Source organism: Rhinolophus hipposideros (assembly GCF_964194185.1).
Source record: "Rhinolophus hipposideros genome assembly, chromosome: 11".
Classification (NCBI taxonomy): Eukaryota; Metazoa; Chordata; class Mammalia; order Chiroptera; family Rhinolophidae; genus Rhinolophus; species Rhinolophus hipposideros.
The window spans coordinates 77,332,566-77,355,040 of NC_138057.1; the positions used below are offsets into that span (position 1 = coordinate 77,332,566).

The 22,475-nt window shown below is 48.3% G+C and overlaps 1 protein-coding gene across 16 annotated transcripts in view; it reads left to right on the forward strand.

Moving 5' to 3' along the window:
- Positions 1-22,475, forward strand: part of SPTAN1 (spectrin alpha, non-erythrocytic 1) — a 59,889-nt gene that overhangs the window by 22,809 nt on the left and 14,605 nt on the right. For 7 of the 16 annotated variants that reach the window (XM_081065982.1, XM_081065974.1, XM_081065980.1 and 4 more), the window contains 29 exons: positions 356-466; positions 1,050-1,127; positions 1,261-1,416; positions 1,606-1,810; positions 2,374-2,555; positions 2,910-3,153; positions 3,340-3,462; positions 3,955-4,172; positions 4,997-5,089; positions 5,371-5,505; positions 6,646-6,794; positions 7,870-7,929; positions 9,067-9,265; positions 10,754-10,858; positions 11,344-11,367; positions 11,885-11,920; positions 13,798-13,845; positions 14,571-14,662; positions 14,975-15,119; positions 15,227-15,408; positions 16,774-16,873; positions 17,037-17,234; positions 17,336-17,482; positions 18,191-18,294; positions 18,394-18,556; positions 18,978-18,992; positions 20,633-20,764; positions 21,008-21,145; positions 22,066-22,170. In XM_081065982.1, coding sequence (XP_080922108.1) covers positions 356-466; positions 1,050-1,127; positions 1,261-1,416; positions 1,606-1,810; positions 2,374-2,555; positions 2,910-3,153; positions 3,340-3,462; positions 3,955-4,172; positions 4,997-5,089; positions 5,371-5,505; positions 6,646-6,794; positions 7,870-7,929; positions 9,067-9,265; positions 10,754-10,858; positions 11,344-11,367; positions 11,885-11,920; positions 13,798-13,845; positions 14,571-14,662; positions 14,975-15,119; positions 15,227-15,408; positions 16,774-16,873; positions 17,037-17,234; positions 17,336-17,482; positions 18,191-18,294; positions 18,394-18,556; positions 18,978-18,992; positions 20,633-20,764; positions 21,008-21,145; positions 22,066-22,170 — 3,687 coding nt within the window. The remainder of the gene's footprint in view (positions 1-355; positions 467-1,049; positions 1,128-1,260; positions 1,417-1,605; positions 1,811-2,373; positions 2,556-2,909; positions 3,154-3,339; positions 3,463-3,954; positions 4,173-4,996; positions 5,090-5,370; positions 5,506-6,645; positions 6,795-7,869; positions 7,930-9,066; positions 9,266-10,753; positions 10,859-11,343; positions 11,368-11,884; positions 11,921-13,797; positions 13,846-14,570; positions 14,663-14,974; positions 15,120-15,226; positions 15,409-16,773; positions 16,874-17,036; positions 17,235-17,335; positions 17,483-18,190; positions 18,295-18,393; positions 18,557-18,977; positions 18,993-20,632; positions 20,765-21,007; positions 21,146-22,065; positions 22,171-22,475) is intronic. The other 9 variants (XM_081065973.1, XM_081065977.1, XM_081065984.1 and 6 more) reach the window with 3 other exon arrangements.

Here is a 22,475-nt window from a genome sequence, read left to right on the forward strand (position 1 = left end):
GGGTGATGGTACAAAATTGTTTTTCATTAAAGAGATTGTTTTCCTTAAAACTTTGCATTACGCATAATCTAAGTCTAATGTAAGTTAACAAAAGCTGTTTGAAAAAAGTGTCAATAGAATGTGGAACAAGGATTTCATGCTGGTGTTGGAATCAGAAAGGGCTCTAGGCTTTCCAGAAGAGATCTTAGAAGTTTAGTAGCCAAAGAATCACTTTCCTTCTTTTTGTATTTTGGCCAAAATATCCTTTGCTTTCCAGCCTTAAGAGACAAAAGGAGAGAGAGAGAGATAGAGAGAGACAGAGAAAGAGGGGAAAGAAAGAGAATGTCACTCTGAACACTTTGTTTCTTTTTGTCAGGCTTTCCTGTTGAATGAAGACTTGGGAGATTCCTTAGATAGCGTGGAAGCGCTTCTCAAGAAGCACGAGGACTTTGAGAAATCCCTCAGCGCCCAGGAGGAAAAGATCACGGTAAGACCCCTTCTTGTCATCAGTGCCTTCAGGCAATCCTCAGGCAGCGAGAAGTCTCTTCTTTTCCTGAAAGTTTTCTGAACAGATTTGGTGAAGGATCTGTGTGACAGGGACTCCTGTGGGTGCTGAAACTATGGCGGTGATGGTGCCATCGTGGAAGAGGCAACACAGCTCTGGAGAATAAAAGCATTTTCCTGATACAAACCTCCAAATTGAGATTTACTAGCAGTAGTTCAGAATTACTATAAGGAGAAAAAAAGAATCATCGTACGAGTGTCTTTCCCATTGGAAACATCTTAGACGTATGCCTTGGAAAGCCCTGTTCTGACCCTGGTCGGATCATGCTGCAGCTGACGACCCTCCAGTCTGGAATGGAGCCAGCATAACATGGCTATCGCTGACCAGTAACACCGAGCCCCAGCTCAGAAGTTCAGGGATAAATGTCTTAGCAAACCTTAGAGTGAAAGCCTTGACCTGTGTTGAAGCGTAGAGTGTTTTGTAACCTGGTCCGCAGTGACTTTTCCCTGGAAGCCCAGCTGTGGAATGGTCTGCTTCCCAGTGAAGGACTCTTCTTCCTTCCTAGGCACTAGATGAATTTGCAACCAAGCTAATTCAGAACAACCACTATGCCATGGAAGACGTGGCTACTCGCCGAGACGCTGTAAGTGCCCGTGTTCTTTCTGCGCCTCCCTTCTGTGCATGGGTCCCTTCTGAGACATGTTGTGATAGCCTCTTGGACTGGAAATCTCTGGGGGAGCAAGGACTGGAGGCTCATGTGGATCCTTGTCTTCCAGCTGCTGAGCCGCCGCAATGCCCTTCACGAGAGAGCCATGTATCGCCGGGCCCAGCTGGCTGATTCCTTCCACTTGCAGCAGTTTTTCCGTGATTCCGATGAGCTCAAGAGTTGGGTCAACGAGAAGATGAAAACTGCCACAGATGAAGCTTATAAAGTAATGTACTATTAGCATTGCCAGTCGCATTTGGTTAGTGAGCCAAACACAGCTCCACAAATGTAGCTAAAGAAAGATGGGGAATTCCAGAACCCACACTATTTAGCGTAAGCTGACCATTTACCCCCTTATAAAGATGAGTATGAAATTAATGTGAGGTTACACACTCAGGTTCTCTTTTATTGGCAGGACCCATCCAATCTACAGGGCAAAGTCCAGAAGCATCAGGCTTTTGAGGCTGAGCTCTCAGCAAACCAGAGCCGCATTGATGCCCTGGAGAAAGCTGGGCAGAAGCTGATTGACGTCAATCACTACGCCAAGGAGGAAGTGGCAGCACGAATGAATGAGGTCCTCAGTTTGTGGAAGAAGCTGCTAGAGGCCACTGAACTGAAAGGTGAGAGAAAATGCTTCACTGGGTTGTTATAGGAATGTTCAGGGAGCTAACTGTCCTTCCTGGTTAAGTGTCTTAGGGACATAACGCCACCCAGGAAGGTGAGGTGGATGGCCTTGGGCATTCGGGCTCATTTCTGTGTAGGACTTATTGCCTTGGGTTCTTGGTGCTTTGCTAATTTGGCAAAGGTGAGCATGCCGGTTGGTGAGGGAGCCTGAGTGGGAAGGGGGTTACGTGGCCAATGGACCCTGACTGAGTTGGGCCTCATTGCTAAAAATCGGCTATAAGCCGAGGGCATTTACCAATTCTCAGTTCTTAATAATTCTCACAGGCTCTGATTGGGGGCGGGGGGGTGAGGATGGGGGTTAGAATGCTTTTTAAGCAATTTCTAAGTCAGCATCTAGAAAGTAGAACGGAGGTTGCGATTTGTTTTCTTGACCTTTGTGAAAGAGGTGAAGCAGGAGCTAGAACCCTGACCCATAGTCCTTCACTGATACCAGCATGCATGAGCGGAATTAGTGGGAGGACGTTAGCAAACAGGAAATCCGCCTTGCCTCTCTGACTAGGAATAAAACTCCGTGAGGCTAACCAGCAGCAGCAGTTTAATCGCAACGTAGAGGATATTGAACTGTGGCTGTATGAAGTGGAGGGTCACCTGGCTTCGGACGATTACGGCAAGGATCTCACCAGTGTGCAGAACCTGCAGAAGAAGCACGCCCTGCTGGAAGCTGACGTGGCTGCCCACCAGGTAGGGGGGCCAGGCGCTGCTGGGTCAGCCAGCAGAAATGATCACTGTGTGGACGGCAAGTAATTTGAGTGCAGACTGGTCTGCAGAGGGGTGAGATGTGTTGATTTTCTTAGCCAGCCCCCTATGCTGCATATGTTCCTGCTCCAGTTTAGTGTCTCCCCTCAGAGCTTTCTGAGAGCCCAGCCTGAGGGAAAGGGGTGGCAGAAGGAATATCCTCCAGGGTGGGAAAAGAACCCTGTTCATTTTTCCTCCTCTGATCAAACCCTACCTGAAGTAGTAATGTCCCGGGAATGTCCAGGACAGAGTTGCCCAGCCCTGGTCCAAGCTTTCAGGACTGTCCTCTCCCATCCCCAGGATCGAATTGATGGCATCACCATTCAGGCCCGCCAGTTCCAGGATGCTGGCCATTTTGATGCTGAAAACATCAAGAAGAAGCAGGAAGCTCTTGTGGCTCGCTATGAGGCACTCAAGGAGCCCATGGTCGCCCGGAAGCAGAAGCTGGCCGATTCCCTGCGTTTGCAGCAGCTCTTCCGTGATGTTGAGGATGAGGAGACGTGGATTCGAGAGAAGGAGCCCATTGCTGCGTCCACCAACAGAGGTCAGTCTGCCTCCATCAGAGGTGTCAGGTTGGGGAAGGGCTCTGCACTTACAGCCTAAACGGGCTGCACGTCTGAGCCGGGTCCAGTTGAAGTTAAACTGGAACCGTGGTGGAAGCTGGGAGTCAGAGCGCTGACTTTCCTCTTGATGGCTGGAATGACATGGGGGTGCTTTCTTCCGCTTTCAGGCAAAGATTTGATTGGAGTCCAGAATCTGCTAAAGAAACACCAAGCCCTGCAGGCAGAAATTGCAGGGCATGAACCCCGCATCAAAGCAGTCACTCAGAAGGGGAATGCCATGGTGGAAGAAGGTTAGTGGGTTCCCATCCGGGAAAGCGGCTTTGCTTTTGTTCTTCCTGTCTTCCTCCTTGGAAGGTTAAGTGCGTGGACTTGAGTCAGACTGGACTGTGGGGTCTGTCCCCATTCCCACCTAACCATATGACCTTGACTAGACCTTAACCTCTCTGAGCCTGACTTTCTTACTTGTGAAAGGGGGATAACAGCACCCGATGATGTAAGTCTCGGTGACGTGTAACTATGGGAGTGCTGTCATTTTTATTACTTCTGCATGATAGCATCCCCAATGCCAACTTGAGATACCTGATTCTTATAGTTGAGATAGAGCTTATGGTTTGAGGAGGCAAAAAAATGAGCAAACCTGTTAGGGGCTGGAACCCGAGCGAGTCATACAGTTCGGAAATGTGAAGGGCTGGTCACCAAGCTATAGCGATGAAAGTGGCACACACAAGACCTTTTTGTCCTCCTGCAGCATGTCAAACATGCTTTGCCCTGCTTCCTCTCAGGCCATTTTGCTGCCGAGGACGTGAAGGCCAAGCTCAGTGAACTGAACCAGAAGTGGGAGTCGCTCAAAACGAAAGCCTCCCAGCGGCGGCAAGACCTGGAGGACTCGCTACAGGCCCAGCAGTACTTCGCCGACGCCAACGAGGCCGAGTCCTGGATGCGGGAGAAGGAGCCCATCGTGGCCAGCACGGACTACGGGAAAGACGAGGACTCCGCAGAGGTGACCGAGCTCGGGGCGTGCCAAACTTGCTGGGGAGCCTGCCTGGGGCTCGGGCTGGGGGGCCAGTCAGGAAAAGGACCCGGAGTGATGGATTGTTTTTGAAGGGTTGTAGAGTCCTTTTTACTTATTGTGGAAATTCGGTCATAGCAAAAGGAGAGAGACTGCCTGTCACCCACCTTCAGCCGTAAGCATTTGGTGCTCCTTTCTTCTCTTCCATCCTCCGTATGCACACACATGTCAACACAATTTTTGGCTGGTCGTCAGTTTTTTCACCGAAACTCTTAAATTTTATTTGTAAAAGTCTAGGTGTCTCCCTGTGCCTGCCGATTTTCTTTCCAGTCTTCACAAAAACCAGAATGAGTTGGGTGTTGACATGAACTGTATTTGATTCTCCCTAAAGGTGGGAGAACTGAAAAGCTTTGACAATGGTAGTGGAGAAAGCAGCAGCCCCAAATGTGGCGAGGGAAGGGCATATCCGCCAGAAGGGCGGTGTACGTGGCCAGCACCCACTTCTCGGGAGTTGATTTCTTAAAATGGGTGGTGGGTTCACTAGTTAGTCGACGCTTTTTTTTATGTCTCCTAAAGTAGTTCAAGTATTACATAATTATGTAAAGGAAGGGTGAAAAGATCACTTAAGTCTCATTTAGCACTTCCTCTAAATTGAATATTTATTAAAAAGGGGAGAAAAAGTGTAGTGTGGGGGGCCAGCGATCAAATCATCACATAACTGAGCAGGATGTAAGAGAATATGGCGTGTTGGTGAGGCGGCTGGGGCCGGAGGCTCTGGCTCCTTGCTCCGGGTCACCGTGTGGTTTTGGTTTTAGGCTCTCCTCAAGAAACATGAAGCTTTGATGTCGGATCTCAGCGCCTACGGCAGCAGCATTCAGGCTCTGCGGGAGCAAGCTCAGTCCTGCCGGGTGAGCGTGGCTTCACTTTATCAGCAGTTTGAGTGTTAGGGGGAGGCAGCGGCAGCGGCAGGACCCAGAGCCTGCCAGCAGGTGTCGCGGCTGCAGGCCACATTCTTGTGACCTTGCTGTTAAGTCTTAGGACACAAAGGTTTATAGGCTGCCTAAAACACTCATCAATGTGTATCAGGTAAATTGGTACAGCTGTTGAAGTTGGACTCTGTTGTGTGCTTCTGTGACATGTTGTAAACGTTCTTAGTTTAACTGTGTTTGCCCTTCCTTTGGATTTTTAGCAACAAGTGGCTCCGATGGATGACGAGACCGGGAAGGAGCTGGTCTTGGCACTCTATGACTATCAGGAGAAGAGTCCCCGAGAGGTCACCATGAAAAAAGGAGATATTCTCACCTTACTCAACAGCACCAACAAGGCAAGGCACAGAAAGTGATTACGTGTTGGTTTGCGTCAGCGCTGGCCATTGTGAGCACAATGCCATTGTGAGCACATTGTGAGCACAATTGCATCATTGTGTCTTTCCAAAATGATGCTGGTTTCGAATTTGAAGAGGTATTCGAGTTTCCTAGACAATCTCCCTCTTTAAGTTGGCTTGTCCTGTTTTGCGTGTCATCAAGAAGGCGATCATTCTGTCATCTTGCATACCTGCCAGTGGTGTAGCGACTCACTCCACGACAGCTGTTCCTCGCCGTGGCACCCCCCCCCCGCCCGGGAGGAACCCGCTCTTTTGAGCCAAACGCTGCTTGTGTGTAACTGCACGTCTGTACCCTGTACCTGTGGCTTCTTGATGTCGAGTGAACAACTTCAGCTAGTAGACGACAGCTGTGTCGTCCCCCGTAGGCTCTGTTTCCTCAGTGTTAAGTGCTGTCAGCTTCCTCAGCCTTTCCTCCTTCACATCTGGTTTGACAGGGGCCTTGAAGTGAGGTACGTGATGCTCCGCAGGGTATTCTGAGGGTCCTTACCTCCCATCTTGGTTAAGGTGGAGATTTATCCTCAGCCGTTAGGAACCTCCTAACCCCATTGCCCTTGTCGTGAAGGTTTGAGAAAACCTGGATTCGTATCTTTCTGTTGATGCTAATTTAAACCCTAACTAAACCCTCTGGTCTGACTCTGGTTTATTGGGGAGCAGCCTTGTCCAGTAGAACTTTCTGTCGTGGTGGAAATTTCCTATGTCTGTGCTGGCCCCATAGTAGCCACTGGCTACATGTGAGTATTAAATAAGCACTTTACAGGTGACAGGTGCCACAGAGTTCATTGAATTCTAAGTTATTGACATTTACATCACCACCTGTGGCTTGTGGCTGCAGGAAGGTACAGCACAGTTTGAGGGTCTAAGCAAGAGAGGCAAGTCCTTCATGTTGGCCGTCATTGCTGCTTCACTTCTGACCCTCTCCATGCTTGGCAGGTCACCAAGGGACTTAGACACTGTCACGAGATCGTCTTATAATTAGAGCCCGCCCTTGTGCATGCCTGCAAACACACGCGCGTGCTTCCTTGGTTGCTCCCTTTCTCAGGGAAGGAATTTGCTTTCAGTGTTCTCCCTGTGTTTCCTCAGGACTGGTGGAAAGTGGAAGTGAATGATCGCCAGGGGTTCGTGCCAGCCGCATATGTGAAGAAGTTGGACCCCGCCCAGTCAGCGTCCCGGGAGAACCTTCTGGAGGAGCAGGGCAGCATCTCGCTGCGGCAGGAGCAGATTGATAATCAGTAAGGACCGTGCTGTCGGCCGCAGAGGTCCAGGCGGCACTCGGGCTTAGTGTGCACCCCGTGGGCTGAGGTTTAGGCAGTGTCCTGAGGCGCCTGGAGCGAGTGTTCCTCTAGGGCCCTCCGTACTCAGGGACGTTCTCCTCCCGCGTTCCCCGTGTCCCTTTTAACCCCCAGTCTCCTGTTTGAACCGCAAGTCCCTGACTGATGCCTTTATTTTCCTTCGTTTTGTTTTCTCCCTGCATTGAGTTTCTTTTCCTAAACAGCATTTTTCTGATCGTTGCCGCCTGAACCTGTTTCAGGAGCAGCCTTCTGAAATCGCGTGTTCAGATGGCCCCCACGCGTGCAGCTCTGTCCCTTCCAAACGGCTGTTGAGAGCTTCTCTCCCTACCATGGCTTTGTGTTCCGAGGGTGGAGTTTTCTTAGAAATGGCGCTGTCCTTATTCCCAGAGCTAAGCTCCCAGATTGACTGTGTCCCTCTTTTGGGGCACACCTGACTCCGCTAATGGAATCCGTAGCCTTGGACATGTGGGAGATATCCAGAAAATACATTCGCACTAGAATTTAGAATGCTAGAACTTTTCTGACCCTGATGATGCCTGAAAAGATCAGCTCTTTGTACACTTACAGACTCTTTCTGTTACTGTTACGACAGAGGGAGAGGTTTTGGCCTGGATCGTAAATACGAGAGCAAAAAAGTGGACCAAATATATGAGTAAAGTTGTGTGTTAGCTCTCAATAAACGTTTTTCCTCAGGGCCGTCATTTTATTCCCTGGCCATCTCTGTGAAGTTGCGGTGTTACCAGCACAGGAACAGGAAAGCATACTGCCTTAATTAAGTGTGGCAGACTTTTCAGGAAAAAGAAGGTGGACTAACCCCTCTGATTGAATTTTCCTGCTGATTCTTTACTGTGATTTTACTCATGGCCTGGCCTGCTTCCAACAGCTTTTGAATGACTCCTTAATTTTCCCCACTTGGAACATCTGCTGTCCTGGCACCAGTCGGAGCTGCCGCTTTTCTTTGCTGTGGATGAACCCCACTAATCTATGCATGCTTTTGCTGTGCCCCTCTGTGCAGGACACGCATAACTAAGGAGGCCGGCAGTGTATCCCTGCGTATGAAACAGGTGGAAGAACTGTGAGTAGGCGCAGCCTTGCTGAGCGCCCGCCCGCGTCCATGGCTCTGCCTGCCCATCCCCTGCCGCTTCTCGTGAGGGCTCTTGTTCATCCAGAAAGACGAGGTGGTGGGCGGGAGCGCGTCCGTCCAGCAGCTTTCGCTCACACGAGGAGAGGTGTCAGCGAAGCTGTCAGTCGACGCCGCTTATCTCCTCGGTGGCTTCCATGTGCCGCTGTGTGTTCCGTGTTGTTGGTTCCCCTCCTGTTGGCTTCTGTGGTGGACCAGCTACTGTCCGCGGCGAACCTGAGGGACGGCTCTGTCGTGTGCCTTAGTAGGAAGGCAGTGAAACGCTGCTGTTTTAAAGTGCTCTGGTTATTCGGAACTCCTTGCTTGCTGATTTCACTTTGGGAAGCTTAGATTCGATGGTGATTGTAGATTTTTTTTTTTTTAACTTTTTATTTAGTGTTACTAAGTTTGTCATTTCACATCGCCAAAGATACAGAAGTCCAGCCTTTTGTATTTTAGTTTCCAAGGACTGGAATATTCTTGGATTCTTCTTAAGAAATCTTCCAGTTATTGAATGAAATGGTATAGCTACTCTGTACTCTGGTTTTCCTTCTGAAGTTGCCGAAACTTTCTGAGAAATGATACACCATCTTAGAAATTTCCTCCTGTTCCAGAGGTACTAGCATTCTGTATGAGGCTATTTAAAGCCCAGTGGACCTTCCCCTACCGCCTGAGGGCTGCTCAGAGAATGACAGAGAAGGAAAACTCTGTACATTACAGCAAACTCATCTCACTTCTGAGCTGTACTTGCATGAGCTCTGTGTTTCTGTGCTAGACGCTGGGTTTCCGTCATTTGTGGTTGTGATGTTGTAAGTGCAAAGTTGGCCCGGGGGTGAGTGTGCCTGGCTGTTGTACCCACCCCACGGTGAACAAAACGTGTGTGCTTATCGCGGAGGTGAAGTGGGCTCCTTAGGCTCTCCATCTTCATCTGCGTCTGGCACTGGGTCACCGGGGCGTCCTCATTCCAAACCCATAGCCTTGGATCCACGTCTCGGAGACGCCTGGTGGTGTTGTTCATGTTAGGAACAAAGCCTCTGTAGGAAGCTAACTGCCTTCCTTGTCCCCTCTTGTTCCTCTCTTGCATGACATCAGATACCATTCTCTGCTGGAACTGGGTGAGAAGCGGAAAGGCATGTTGGAGAAGAGTTGTAAGAAGTTCATGCTGTTCCGGGAGGCGAACGAACTACAGCAGTGGATCAACGAGAAGGAAGCAGCCCTGACGAACGAGGAAGTGGGCGCTGACCTGGAGCAGGTCGAAGTACTGCAGAAGAAGTTCGACGACTTTCAGAAGGTGCGGAAGCCTTGCCACTGCCAGGAAATCGTTTAAAAATGTGGTCCTCTTGATTTTTCACTGCAGATGACTAGAGTGAAAACGACAGTAATTATATTTCACCACCCTGTGTGGCTATTTTTAAGTGACTTTAACTCAAACTTTCCTTGGGTCGGTATAGTTCCAAGGAAATACATGCAGTTTTCTGTACATGCTGGTTTAGGACTTTTCTAAACCTGAAATACGAAAGCACGTCAGAGTGTTTATTTTTAATTGGGGTAAAATTCACATAACATTCAGTTAAGTGTTTTAAAGCATATCATTTGGAAGCATTTAGTACATTCACAGTGTTGGGCAGTCAAATCACTTCTTTCTAGTTTCAAAACATTTTTTTCACCTCAAAAGGAAACCATGTACCCACTGAGCCGTCACCCCCTGCCCCCTCCAGCCCCTGGCAACCCACAGACCTGCATTTTGTCTTTGGGTTTACTTACTCTGGCCATTTTATATAAATGGAGTGATTTGTGACTTTTTACAACTGACGACTTTCCCTGAGCGTATTTTATGGGTTTGCTCTTGTTGCACATATCAGTACTCCGCTACTTCTTCTGGCTGACTAATAATCCTTACATTATACACATATGCCACATTTTGTTTATTCATCCCTCAGTTTAAAAATATTCTTGGGCCGGCCCGGTGGCTCAGGTGGTTGGAGCTCCGTGCTCCTAACTCCGAAGGCTGCCAGTTCGATTCCCACATGGGCCAGTGGGCTCTCAACCACAAGGTTGCCGGTTCAATTCCTCGAGTCCCGCAAGGGATGGTGGGCTCTGCCCCCTGCAACTAAGATTGAACACAGCATTTTGAGCTGAGCTGCCGCTGAGCTCCCGGATGGCTCAGTTGGTTGGAGCTCAGCCTCTCAACCACAAGGTTGCCAGTTTGACTCCTGCAAGGGATGGTGGGCAGCACCCCTTGCAACTAGAAAACGGCGACTGGACCTAGAGCTGAGCTGCGCCCTCCACAACTAAGACTGAAAGGACAACAACTTGACTTGGAAAAAAGGCCTGGAAGTACACACTGTTCCCCAATAAAGTCCTGTTCCCCTTCCCCAATAAAATCTTTAAAAAAAAAAAAAAGATTCTTAAAACCAATTAAAATGGGTGGGGGGCTTTTTCTCCCATAGTGGCTAGTGTTAAAATTTCATCACATTTTAAGCATCACGTCCTCTCTCCCAAGAAAGGTTTAAAAAAAAATCCCCATTCATTCAGAATAATGGTTCATTAACTACAGTTTATTAAGTAAATTTGGGACAGACTATTTCCTATTGCTTTCTTTGATAGTAATAATCAGGATTTCCTGATTTATGTCACTGTTGAGAAATAGGACAACCGATTCATAGGATACCTGTTGAACAGAAATTTATAGGTGCAAACAGTAGTTTATGAATGGCTGTTGGCCTCCTTCCTGAATTGCTCTTGTGGGTCTCACTTATTAATACCTTTTGCTTTAAAGGATCTGAAGGCCAATGAGTCACGGCTGAAGGACATTAACAAGGTGGCTGAAGACCTGGAGTCCGAAGGTCTAATGGCAGAGGAGGTGCAGGCCGTACAGCAACAGGTGGGTGTTTGGGTCCTGCGTCGAGGTTCTGGCCAGAAGGACGCAGCTTGGTTCCTTCCTGTGTTCTTCATGGCCCGACGAGCAATGTTTTTATACACGCAGTTCTGGCCAGGGTGTAGGTCACGTCCTGTGTGTGACCTAAATCATTTTGTTTAACTTCTGTGGGCCAGAGTCCCTTACCTTCATACAGCAGGGGAAAAGGGCTCCTGTTTTCTCATTATACCCATTCAATATTATGAAAGTTGTTTCATGTTTGTATATATAAATATGTTTATTAACTGATAATAAACCTATGCACTCCTTCAACTAAAGGCTTTACATGTAAACACTTGGTCTCTCCAGTAGACTTTAAGAAGTTCTGCTGGCCAGTTGGGCCGTCTGTCATTTTTTAATTCTCTCCTTGTGTCTCCAGGTTTGACAGTAGTGAGTAATATTGAGAGGTGTATGTTCCCTCTAACAACACTGGTTTCTCTTTTTCCTTGTAGGAGGTGTACGGCATGATGCCCAGGGTAAGTCCCAAGTGCTCCGTGTGGAACTTGAACATGAGAAGGACTAAACCTTAGGAAGAATAGAAAGTCAGGAACTTCTTAAGGATTTCTGTTCCTGAGCCTGAAAGATGCCTTTTGTGCGTAAAAATCTGGGGGGGGAAATAGCAGATACTGGTTTCTATTTGCTGTTCTCCAAAAGACCAAAAAAGTCTTTATCTTTTCAGTGTTCTTTAAAAGAAAATTTTAAGTAATCTTTTAGGTTCGTTTATTAATTACCCCTTTTCAAAGAAGTCTATGAAAGAAAAGTTAGTCATTTTCATATCAAATTTCCTCACTTTTCCTAGTGCATAAAAAAGGAGAATTTTTCTCTTTTGTTTGTTTGCTTCATTTTCCTGAAGCAGCTTAGCAGTTTGCTAGCACGCCATGATAAGCTCTGAGTCACAGCCAGGAAGTGCCGTTTGGGTTCGTTAAGGGAAGGTTGGGTGCTGTGTTGTTTTGTCAGTTTCATGGCTGCCTCAACTCTTCCTTCTTTGAATAGGATGACACTGATTCCAGGACAGCCTCCCCCTGGAAGGTAAGAACTCTTCCGCAAATAATGGTTTCCAAAAGTTTTGTAGGAGCAGAATTATCTCATGTCCTCTGGTGCGGCTCTTGCTGAGTCTTCAGGTTTATCTTGAGCCTTTGGTCATTTCTGGACTTGTTTGCCTGGTTTCTCTCTGACCCTGGCTGTATATTCTTTGAATCTGTTATCTTGAAATGTGACGCTTACTAGACAGCCAAAGCGTTCCTCCCATGCAGACGCTCAGGACGAGTTCAGGAAGATTGCATTTGTTACCCATACCGCTGCCAGAGTGGACTTTGCAAAGGTGGCACTGTGTCATCAGGCGTGGTGCCACCAGTAGGATTGCAGTCCAAATGAACGAGAAAAGGACTGAGAATGAAAAGGAGAGGAAACTTCATTCATCGTCTGCCTGACTGCTTTCTCCCTTGGTCTAAGAAAGGCTGCAGAGAAGACGCTGAATACTGAGGGAGACGTGAAGGGGGTGGTACAGGTGTTTACCAGCCACAGTGGACTTTGTTCCACACAAGTCCTGGGTGGTGCTTGATAGGGGAGAAGCTTTTTTAACTGAAGTGTTTTAACTATGATTATACCCCTAGTTGCCTAAGTCCGAGGCTCTTAGCATCTCTCTTCTGACCCAGCTCTTCCGGAATACGTTACTTGAGTTGCAGGCAGGCAAGTTAGAGCAGACTTCTGCTTTATAAAAGTGCATTTTCCTGAGATACGAAGAAAGCATGAAAACCTAAAAACAAAAAAGCCTTCCGCCACCAGCCCTCCTAGATGGGTGCCTCTCACCCCCTCGGTCTCTTTGAGTGCCAAGGGGTATGGTCTGTTTTTCCAACCTCCTAGTCCTCCAAGCTCTCACTATTCTCAATAAATAGGCTCAAATCTGGGGGGAGAGGGAGGGCTTTTTTTTTTTTTTAATTCTGCTTCCTCTGCTTTTCTCAATTTTAATTTTTCTTAGATAGCAAAATTTGATTATTGGTGAAATGAATAGGCAACAGCCTTACCTGTCCGACCTCTGGCAGTTTTTCTGGTGACGAATCTTCTTTCGGAAACGCATTTCAGATGGGTTTATAAGTGTAATACATCCTATTTCTGAAAAGGATTGGAGAAAGTGGGTGTCTGCCTTCTGAAACCTGTACACATGCACACTATTTGAAAATGTCACCTGGGTGTGCCATAGGAACACCTGATGAGGCTAAGTTCCCTGCATTTAAGCTTGCCCTGTCCCCCTTTTTCTTTACATATGTGAAGATTATGGGCATGATAAGGTGTGCCAAGTGGAATTTCTTTCAGATAAAACTAGGTGGGCTCTGAGATCCCAAGGGACATTTCATTTTTAAAAGAAATAACTATGTCGATGGGAAGAAAACGAATTCATTGGTTCACTTTCTTTTTCATCTGGTAAGGCTGTTGCCCTTCGATCAAGGGGACACTGTTAAAAAGAAGAGCAGCCCAATAACCATTATTAGAAATGAAATTATTGGTCTACCTGACCGTTGAACAGTCTCAGCTGCCAGCATTTGTTAAATTGAATGTATTTTCTGGACTATTCCATGATATGGACAAGAAAAGTACTAGTCATTAGCGTTTGAGCTGTTTCTCTGTCCAACAAGCTGATCTAATGGCAGTTTTCACCATTTCCTTCACCCTTCATCAAGGAAAATTCATTGCTGAATTGTACCTAATTGTGCACTTGGGTTTTTCCAAGACTTTCTAGTGATTGATACTTTGATGAATGCTTCTGCTCAGAATTTTGACAGTATCCCTTTAAGATAATTTTGGTTGATAATTGGGGACTAACTACTGGCACTTGCATCTCAGATTTCTGTCCAATAATCGGCAGACACTTGATTAGTTTTGCTTTTCTGCTTTCCTCCCCTACGTAGTCTGCTCGCCTGATGGTTCACACCGTGGCCACCTTTAATTCCATCAAGGTAAGAAACCACGGCCAGCGCCCTGCCTCCCCTGTTTCCTCCTGTCTTCACAGAGCTCTTGTCCTAATTTGTGTGAGCTGTTGCACGTGTCATTTTCCTGGACCCAAGGGTGGCCTGAGGAAATGTTAACGCTCTTCGTGCCCAGGGTTGGCTTTTGCAGCCAAGAACTTTCCAGGGCTTAGTATGTTGAGTTAGCCTTCCCTTAGGTTCCAGTAGGGCTGGGAGCTGCAAGGAGCATACTGTCCAGAAGGCAGCGGCTGCCCGTCTTGCTTCCTCACAGGAGAGGTTTGGCCTCTTTGGACCCCAGGGTGGGTTGTCTCCTGCAGTCCAAGGTCTGTAGCGTCCTGTGCTCGTCAGGCCTGCTGGGCCTGGTGATGCAGTGGGCCCGGTGTCTGGGGACAGTAGACTCGGGGTTTATGCACTTGGCAGTTCTTTAGCGGTTGCTACGAGGCAGGCGGCAGGCTAGGTAGGAGCTGAGAGTGAGGATGAGTCAGCTGCAATGAAGGTGATTCCCGGTCAGGTGTTGCTGGGCTGACCCCACGGTCGGATTCGGTGAGCTTTGGCGTGATCTGAATTTCTGGGCTTTGGCTGAAGCTGCGCACTCGTGTTCTCAGCTAGGAAGCTTGGAAAGAGGAAATGACCCGTGCCCCAGCTTTCCCTTTCAAGTTAAACCACCAGTGCTCTGGCCCCTCTCCCGGAGTCTGACGCCGTGTGTCCTCCTGCAGGAGCTGAATGAGCGGTGGCGGTCGCTGCAGCAGCTGGCTGAGGAGCGGAGCCAACTCTTGGGTAGCGCCCATGAAGTGCAGAGGTTCCACAGGTGAGGGCCATCCCGGGGCTGCAAGAGGACGACACTGCGACTGTTGTAGCTACAGCCACGGGCCCCAAACTTGCCAGCAGAGATCTCAGCTTGTTGACATTTGTGCTCTGGGCCCTGGGAACGTGTGACAGAGGACAGATACTCAGTGAATACTCCTGAGTGAATGGATGTGTATTTTGGCTTTTTAGAGCTGCCGTGGGTGGAAACCACTGACAGTGTACAGTGCCAGCCAAATGAGACTTTCCTGTTTGTCCTGTAATCGAGGCTCCTGTACTCGGCATTTACTAAATTGAATGTCTGTCTCTTCTACAGAGATGCCGACGAAACCAAAGAATGGATTGAAGAGAAGAATCAGGCTCTAAACACAGATAATTATGGCCACGATCTGGCCAGTGTCCAGGCCCTGCAGCGGAAGCACGAGGGCTTTGAGAGGGACCTTGCGGCCCTCGGCGACAAGGTGAGAGGCTGCAAAGTCATCGTACTTGTCTGAAGCAGAGCCAGCTCTCATGTCCTACGGAGCGGAGCTCCCTTACTTTTTGCTTTCTTGCCACTTTCCAACCCTAGGTCAATTCCCTTGGGGAAACAGCCGAGCGCCTGATCCAGTCCCACCCTGAGTCGGCAGAGGACCTCCAAGAAAAGTGCACCGAGTTAAACCAGGCGTGGAACAGCCTGGGGAAGCGTGCGGACCAGCGCAAGGCCAAGCTGGGTGACTCCCACGACCTACAGCGCTTCCTCAGTGATTTCCGGTAAAATACACTGAGCTCTGGAGCTCAGGACCATTCACTGGTCATTTTCTTTAGGAGAGTAATTCATGCACAGTGTACAACATTCAAACCACTGAATGCCACAAAGGCAAAAATAATGGCTACTGCTTATCCAAGTGTGTACACGCACGCATACATGTGTACACACACACACACACACACACCTCTCCCCTCCTCCTGCCAAATGGTATTCTGTTTTTTCCCTAGATGTAGTTTTCATGTATCATGGATGTACCTTACCAGTACATCCACAATTACCACAATTACCAGTCCTTGTTGTAGGACAGACAGCCCTTCTGTATAGTTTTGCGCTCAGTGTTCTCTCTCACGCACTGCTCTGTGTGTGTATGTGTGTGATCTGGGGCGTGTCCTCTGTGGGGTGGGAGCAGGCAGGTGATGCTCTTGGCCTTCATGAACCTCAGGTAGGAGGTCCCAGTGGTGGTCGTGGTTTATTTTTTTGAGGTGAAGGCCACAGGTCACACAACAAAATCATTTTAAAGTGTGTAGTTCAGTGGCATTTAGTGTATTCACAGTGTTAACAAAGCCACCACCCCCTCTAGTTCTGAAACTTTCATCACCCTAGAAGACCACTCCACACCCCACAAGTAGTCACTCCCCAACCCCCTCTCCGCGTCGAATCTGCTTTGTGCCTCTGTGGATTTGCCAGTACTATATAAAAAGAAGCACGTGATATATGGCATGAAACATTGATTTTTGTGCCCTTGTATGTGGACATCTGTAAGAAGCTGCATTAAATTTTTGTATAGGCCTAGGGCTTTTAAGTCTTAATCCTAAAGGTAGGTGTTTTCACTTGAAGCTGTAGAAAACTTAACCATAGCTGTTGTCTTTGTTAGAACCTGTTCTTCTGTAGGGAAGAAAGATCTTTATTATAAACCTATTCATTTTTTTTCTGAGGAATTCTTGATTTACACACACACACACACACAGAGGGTGCCAGAAAAATCTATACACATTTTAAGAAAGGAAAAAAACTATTAAAATTGTAAAACAAGGAATGATGCTAGCATTCATTTGATTTAACTCCATCTTTTGAGCAAACGTCATACTACACATCGCTACTGTAATTCAATTCAACTTTGTAAAGTAATACATACGTAACATCTCTTAAAATGTGTCCATTTTGGGGCACCTCCGGTATATATATCCATAAGGTGAACAAGAGGCTTTGAAATAATTTGCACAGAGATCTAACCTCATTCACCAGACTGAGTAGATTAACCCCCAGTAATTGTCTGAGACAAGAACTATGTAGTTCTCTCTTCTCCTGGGCAGAAAGCCTGCTTGCCACATAACCTAACAGCTGTCCCTCTGTGGATCTGGTTCCAGGGACCTCATGTCTTGGATCAATGGAATACGAGGGTTGGTGTCCTCGGATGAGCTAGCCAAGGATGTCACCGGAGCTGAAGCTTTGTTGGAACGACACCAGGTGGGTAGAGCCGCCTGATGAGTAGCAGAAACTTGGCTGGTCTGCCGGCCGGGAAGAGCTCGCACCTCACCCACCTGCACGTTTGTGGGTGAGGTGAGTTGGTGGCTGACATCAGAGGGGGCATCTTCTGCCAGTTATCTAATCCTTTCCCTCCTCTTGGCAGGAACACCGGACAGAAATTGATGCCAGGGCTGGCACTTTCCAGGCATTTGAGCAGTTTGGGCAGCAGCTGTTGGCCCATGGGCACTATGCCAGCCCAGAGATCAAGGAAAAACTAGACATTCTGGACCAGGAGCGGGCCGATCTGGAGAAGGCCTGGGTTCAGCGCAGGATGATGTTGGATCAGTGCCTCGAGCTGCAGGTACACGTGCTGGCTGGTGGCTCCCTGTTTGCTGCAGGCTTTCTGAGCAGGTATTTGGTGTCACGGGTTCCATCTTCTCACCTGCCTCACCCCTCCTTTAGCTGTTTCATCGGGACTGTGAGCAAGCAGAGAACTGGATGGCTGCCCGGGAGGCTTTCTTGAATACCGAAGACAAAGGGGACTCGCTGGACAGTGTGGAGGCCCTGATCAAAAAACATGAGGATTTTGACAAAGCCATTAACGTCCAGGTGAGGCCTGTGACCTTAGAGTCTGAACCTGGATTCTTCCTGGTGGACACCCTCTCTCTTTGCTGGCTTATTCCCCTGTCGTCTCTTAGTGACTAGAACACAAATGGTCTCTTAGCATCGTTGATTCAGCTGGAGAGCTTTGGCAGCTCCTTTAAGTCACAGCACTTGATTCTGACGACGTGAAACAAGGATCCCAGTCACTGCTGTGTCACCACGGCACACCTGCGCAGTCCAGGAGAAACTGATCGCTACAGGAGTAACTTTTTAAACTGTATATAAAAATCCTGGTGTTTATGAGGTTTTAGTAAAGGGGGGGCAATTTCTTGAGGAAAAGGAAGAGAAAGTGGGCAGGTGAGGACACCCATGAACTTGAACAATTCCTGATGTAAAACTCTGGTTTATAAACCCTGTTGTTGAAAATCCGACCACCTTTTTCTGGTAAGGCTAACTTTGTATGTGTCTTGTAGCCCCTGTCCCACCCCGGTGTGACCTGGACTCTTCTTGAGTTAAACTCTACTCTAGTAATGATTGAAATCAAACTTTCTTCTGGCTTCTTACACGCTTGCTTCTAAAGTGTCGGTGTATTCCGATCCTGCCACCAGCTAGTTCTCAGTCACCCAAAATAACTGCTCTCTCCTCAAGACCTGCAGTCGAGGTGAGGCAGAGCCACCTTACCCACCTTGAACTGGCGCCCTTGTTTGCCCTCAGGAGGAGAAGATAGCCGCTCTGCAGTCCTTTGCCGACCAGCTCATCGCGGCCGGCCACTACGCCAAAGGCAACATTTCTAGCCGGCGCAACGAGGTTTTGGACAGGTGGGTGTTCCACAGTTGCTGACGCACCCCCACACCTGTGTGAGAGACCTGGCCGGTCCTGTTTAACGGACATGTCCGTTTGGCCTCGGTTTCACTCAGGTGGCGACGTCTAAAAGCCCAGATGATTGAGAAAAGGTCAAAGCTGGGAGAATCGCAAACCCTCCAGCAGTTCAGCCGGGACGTGGATGAGATTGAGGCGTGGATTAGTGAAAAATTACAGACTGCGAGCGATGAGTCCTACAAGGACCCCACCAACATACAGGTGAGACGAACGGGTTGGCCGCTGTCTTCAGAGTAGCCCGCATCCTCGAGTAGACTCTGAAATGCAGCATCTTTGGAAAGGGGGGCATACCTGTGAAACAACTCCTTTGAACTCCTGTGAAACAGGAGTTTTTCAACTCCTGTGAAACAACTGCCCATGGTGGAGCCAGTGAAAATTCTCTTAATAAGCTGAACTGGTGAAAAGGTCCCACTAAATTGTCAGGGTCACTTCAAAGCTGTTTTGTCTCTATTGAAACCATCCATGTCTGTCGTAAAAAGTCTAGAGTCCCCTTCTGTTTGCTGTCCCCAAATGCTGAGCTTCCCAGGGGAAGTATGACAGCAAAATGCGTTTCTGTTTAATAGCCAATTTGTGTATTCACATCAGTGTACTGAACTCTTGTTATTTTAATCTATTTTTGTAGCTTTCCAAGCTGCTGGTAAGTTGTTCTTTTCTTTTTTTTTTTTTTTTTAAGTTTTAGTTACTCGAGTTCCAGTATTTGTGTTCTTCTGTATAGATTCTTGTTGTGGTCACACAGCCTCTTGGTGTTTCTTCATCCATGCTTTTCATTTCTAATCATTCATTTCTAATCATCCATCACACCCCATTCAAGTGTCCCTGTGGGATGTGGCTTTCTCTGTGGTAATTAGCCTGCAACCCTTCATCCCCCTTCCCCCTCCCAGTGTATAACTTAGGCAGCTTCTGTACAATGTTTGATTTGGGGGCAGTGGTTCAGTGCTTTCTTTCGAGAGGTGCTTTTTAAAAATGAAGTCATCAGCGTTTTCTGTGTAAATGTGGGCTCGTGGCCCTAGGGGCTTTCTAGCGGGCTGTGAGAATTTCGTATTAGTCACAGGAGATGGACGGGCTACAGATCCACAGAGAGGCACATGGTTTGCCCCCAAACCTGAGAGGGGCGGGGTTGGGAGGCTGAGGTAAAAGTGGACGTTCCCCACAGGGTAGTGGAAGGGTCTCCTGGCCACAGTGTAGCTCAGAAGTTGCTTAAATGATTGGAAGAAATGAAGAACTAGAATAGATGGGATTTGAACCAAAGAGTTCAGAACAGGAGACAGAAGAAGAGGGGAAATCAGGTTTCGTCGGGATTTGTGGGTATCCGAGACCCTTTCTGTTCTTGCTTTGGGGAGCAGGACCAGGGTACACCGCAGGGATGTACACCCCGGTATGGGTGCTGCGGTCAGCCAGCCAGGTGGCTCCACCCTCTGACAGTCGCTGCCCCTGAAATGAAACATTTGATGCAGAATCCTTCCCCAGCTGTACTGCTTTTTTTCTTTAGTTCTTTTTTCCCAAATAACACTCTTCCCAAGACCCTGCATTTCTCACCCAGAATTGTGCCACAGCTACGTCCTCGCACTTGTCTCGTCTTTGTGGATTCTTAAAAATCTTGTCAGTACCCAGCGTCCCGAGCAATCACCCCCTCTCCCCTACCCCTTACCCCCCACCCACCCTACCCCCACCCAGGCCCTCCAGTTCCTAGCAAAGAGAAACTCCTACTTAGAGTCCAGCCTGGATTTTGACAGTATCCAGGAGTTTTGATAATGACAGCGACCATGTGAGATTACAGCCAGAGTCTGCAGCAGCTGTGGACCCCTCCTCTGTCACAGAGGGTCAGCCTGACCGTTCGTTACACACATTGCTTTGTCATGATTGCTTTCTTAGATGATGAGAGATCCGTTTGTGTGTTATTAGAGCTTCTGTCCACTCAGGAAAAAGCCGTGGATGGAAATTAATGTACAAGACATTCAAAACTACACTTGGCCACTGCTGTCTCCTGCACAATGTTAGAAAGTCCATAATTCCACGACTTCACTCCCACATAGCTAGTCCAGACGATTTAAGAATTGACTCGATTCACCTACTCCTGAGCTGGTGCATTTCCTTTCTCCTGGCCTAGTCCCTCTGCTGGTCCCGCAGCAGACTGACCCCTAAAACATTCACACAAATTCTGTGCTTGCCTTCTGTAAAAAAATGTTGGCATTTGCCCCCAGATCTTTAAGAATCCCTGCCCCCTGAGAAAATGGAACGGCAGGACCTGGTTTTGAAAGGTGGCTGTGGTATTTTTAGAGCAAGCACCAGAAACACCAGGCCTTCGAAGCAGAGCTGCACGCCAATGCTGACCGGATCCGCGGCGTCATTGATACGGGCAACTCCCTGATTGAGCGCGGGGCCTGCGCTGGCAGCGAGGACGCTGTGAAGGTAGGGCTGCCAGCCCCGCCCTGGCCCAGGAGGAGGAGGGGCTGGCTGTGACTGGCAGCTCGATGGCGGCTGTGAGGGCCGGCCTTAGGAAGATAAACGGAGCGGATGACTTTGGGCTGCATGCTAGATGGGAAATGGGAGTGGGAATAGCTCCCTGCGTGTTGTCCCTTCTCCGCTCAGGAGTGTCACATGGATTTCAGCTGAGCCGCATCACCATGTCTAATGGCTCCTTCTCTCCCCCAGGCCCGGCTGGCTGCCTTGGCTGACCAGTGGCAGTTCCTGGTGCAGAAGTCGGCTGAAAAGAGCCAGAAACTGAAAGAAGCCAACAAGCAACAGAACTTTAACACAGGAATCAAGGACTTTGACTTCTGGCTCTCCGAGGTAATCATGGGATAATAGGTCAATGAGCCTAAACCCAGGAAAACTCGAGGCTCTCTCGGTGTCTCTTTTAGCAGAAATCTTCCTTATCAGACGTGAACTGTGAGCTGTGGGGAATTCATAAGTAGAGCGCAGAGTGTTTAGGGAGAGAGCTTATTTTCAGGGGACTTGGACCACAGATCGCTCGTCTCCATAGGGAGTGCGAATAGGAGGAGACTGTGGGGTGTGTTTGGTGGGCAGCTCTCCCGAGTCTGCCCAAAAGGAACTAAAACAGCAGTGGGTCAGGAAGCCAGAGTTAGCAGTGCGTTCTCGATAGAAAAGTTGGGGAATACAGGAAGTATAAGAATAGGAATTTTTAGAGACCACCACTCTCTGCATATTTCCATGAGTATTTGTATAGCTGTATTTTTACATACAGCTGGGCTCACGGTGTAATTTTCATTAGTGTATACTGGGTGTGTTGTCCCCAGTCACTAGAAATTCTTCCCACATGTTTGAGTGACTGCCTAAAGCCATCACAGAGTCACGCTATCATTTAACATTCCCATGTCCTAGCTGTTTGGTAATACTCATTGTGCTGCAGTGAACGTCTTCATACATTAATCATTGCCTGTGCTGCTGATTCTTTCCCTGGGCGAGTTTCCTTGAAGTGGGATTGCTATGCACTTAGCCATCGTACCACCGTGAAGGCTCTGGGACCCTGCCCTGAGCTGTAGTGTTTAAATCCACAGGTGCTTGAGTCTGTTTGATTGACAGGGAGAGCACCTTAGGCCGCAGGGCTGCTGCTCGCTGAGCAGGAATAACAGTGATTGAGAAGTTTGGTGCTGTCCATACAAAGACCTGGAATGACAGCTGGGCACCTGGATTTCCCGGAACCTAAGTGGGCACCACACAGTAGCCCTTGCCTTGTGTTTCACTGCCAGGTGGAAGCCCTGCTGGCATCTGAGGACTACGGCAAGGATCTGGCTTCTGTGAACAACTTGCTAAAAAAGCATCAACTGCTGGAGGCAGACATATCTGCCCACGAGGTGAGCCGGGGGTGGCCAGGCCAGTGTCTGGGCGCTGCTGTGCGTTGACCGCTAGACAACCGGTGCATACGGGGAAAGGGAGTAACATCCGTCACGTAGAGCCACGGTTCTCAAACCTCCTGATCTGGGGCCATTTTATACTCTGGACTGTTACTGCGGGGCCCCTAGGAGAGTTTGTCATTCGGGCTTTGTCTATCAATATTCACTATTAATAAAAGTACATCAATTTAAAAAGAACAGTATCAAAGGGTCATATACTATCTGACTTTGTTTATATAACATGCTCAATTGACAGATTATAAAGG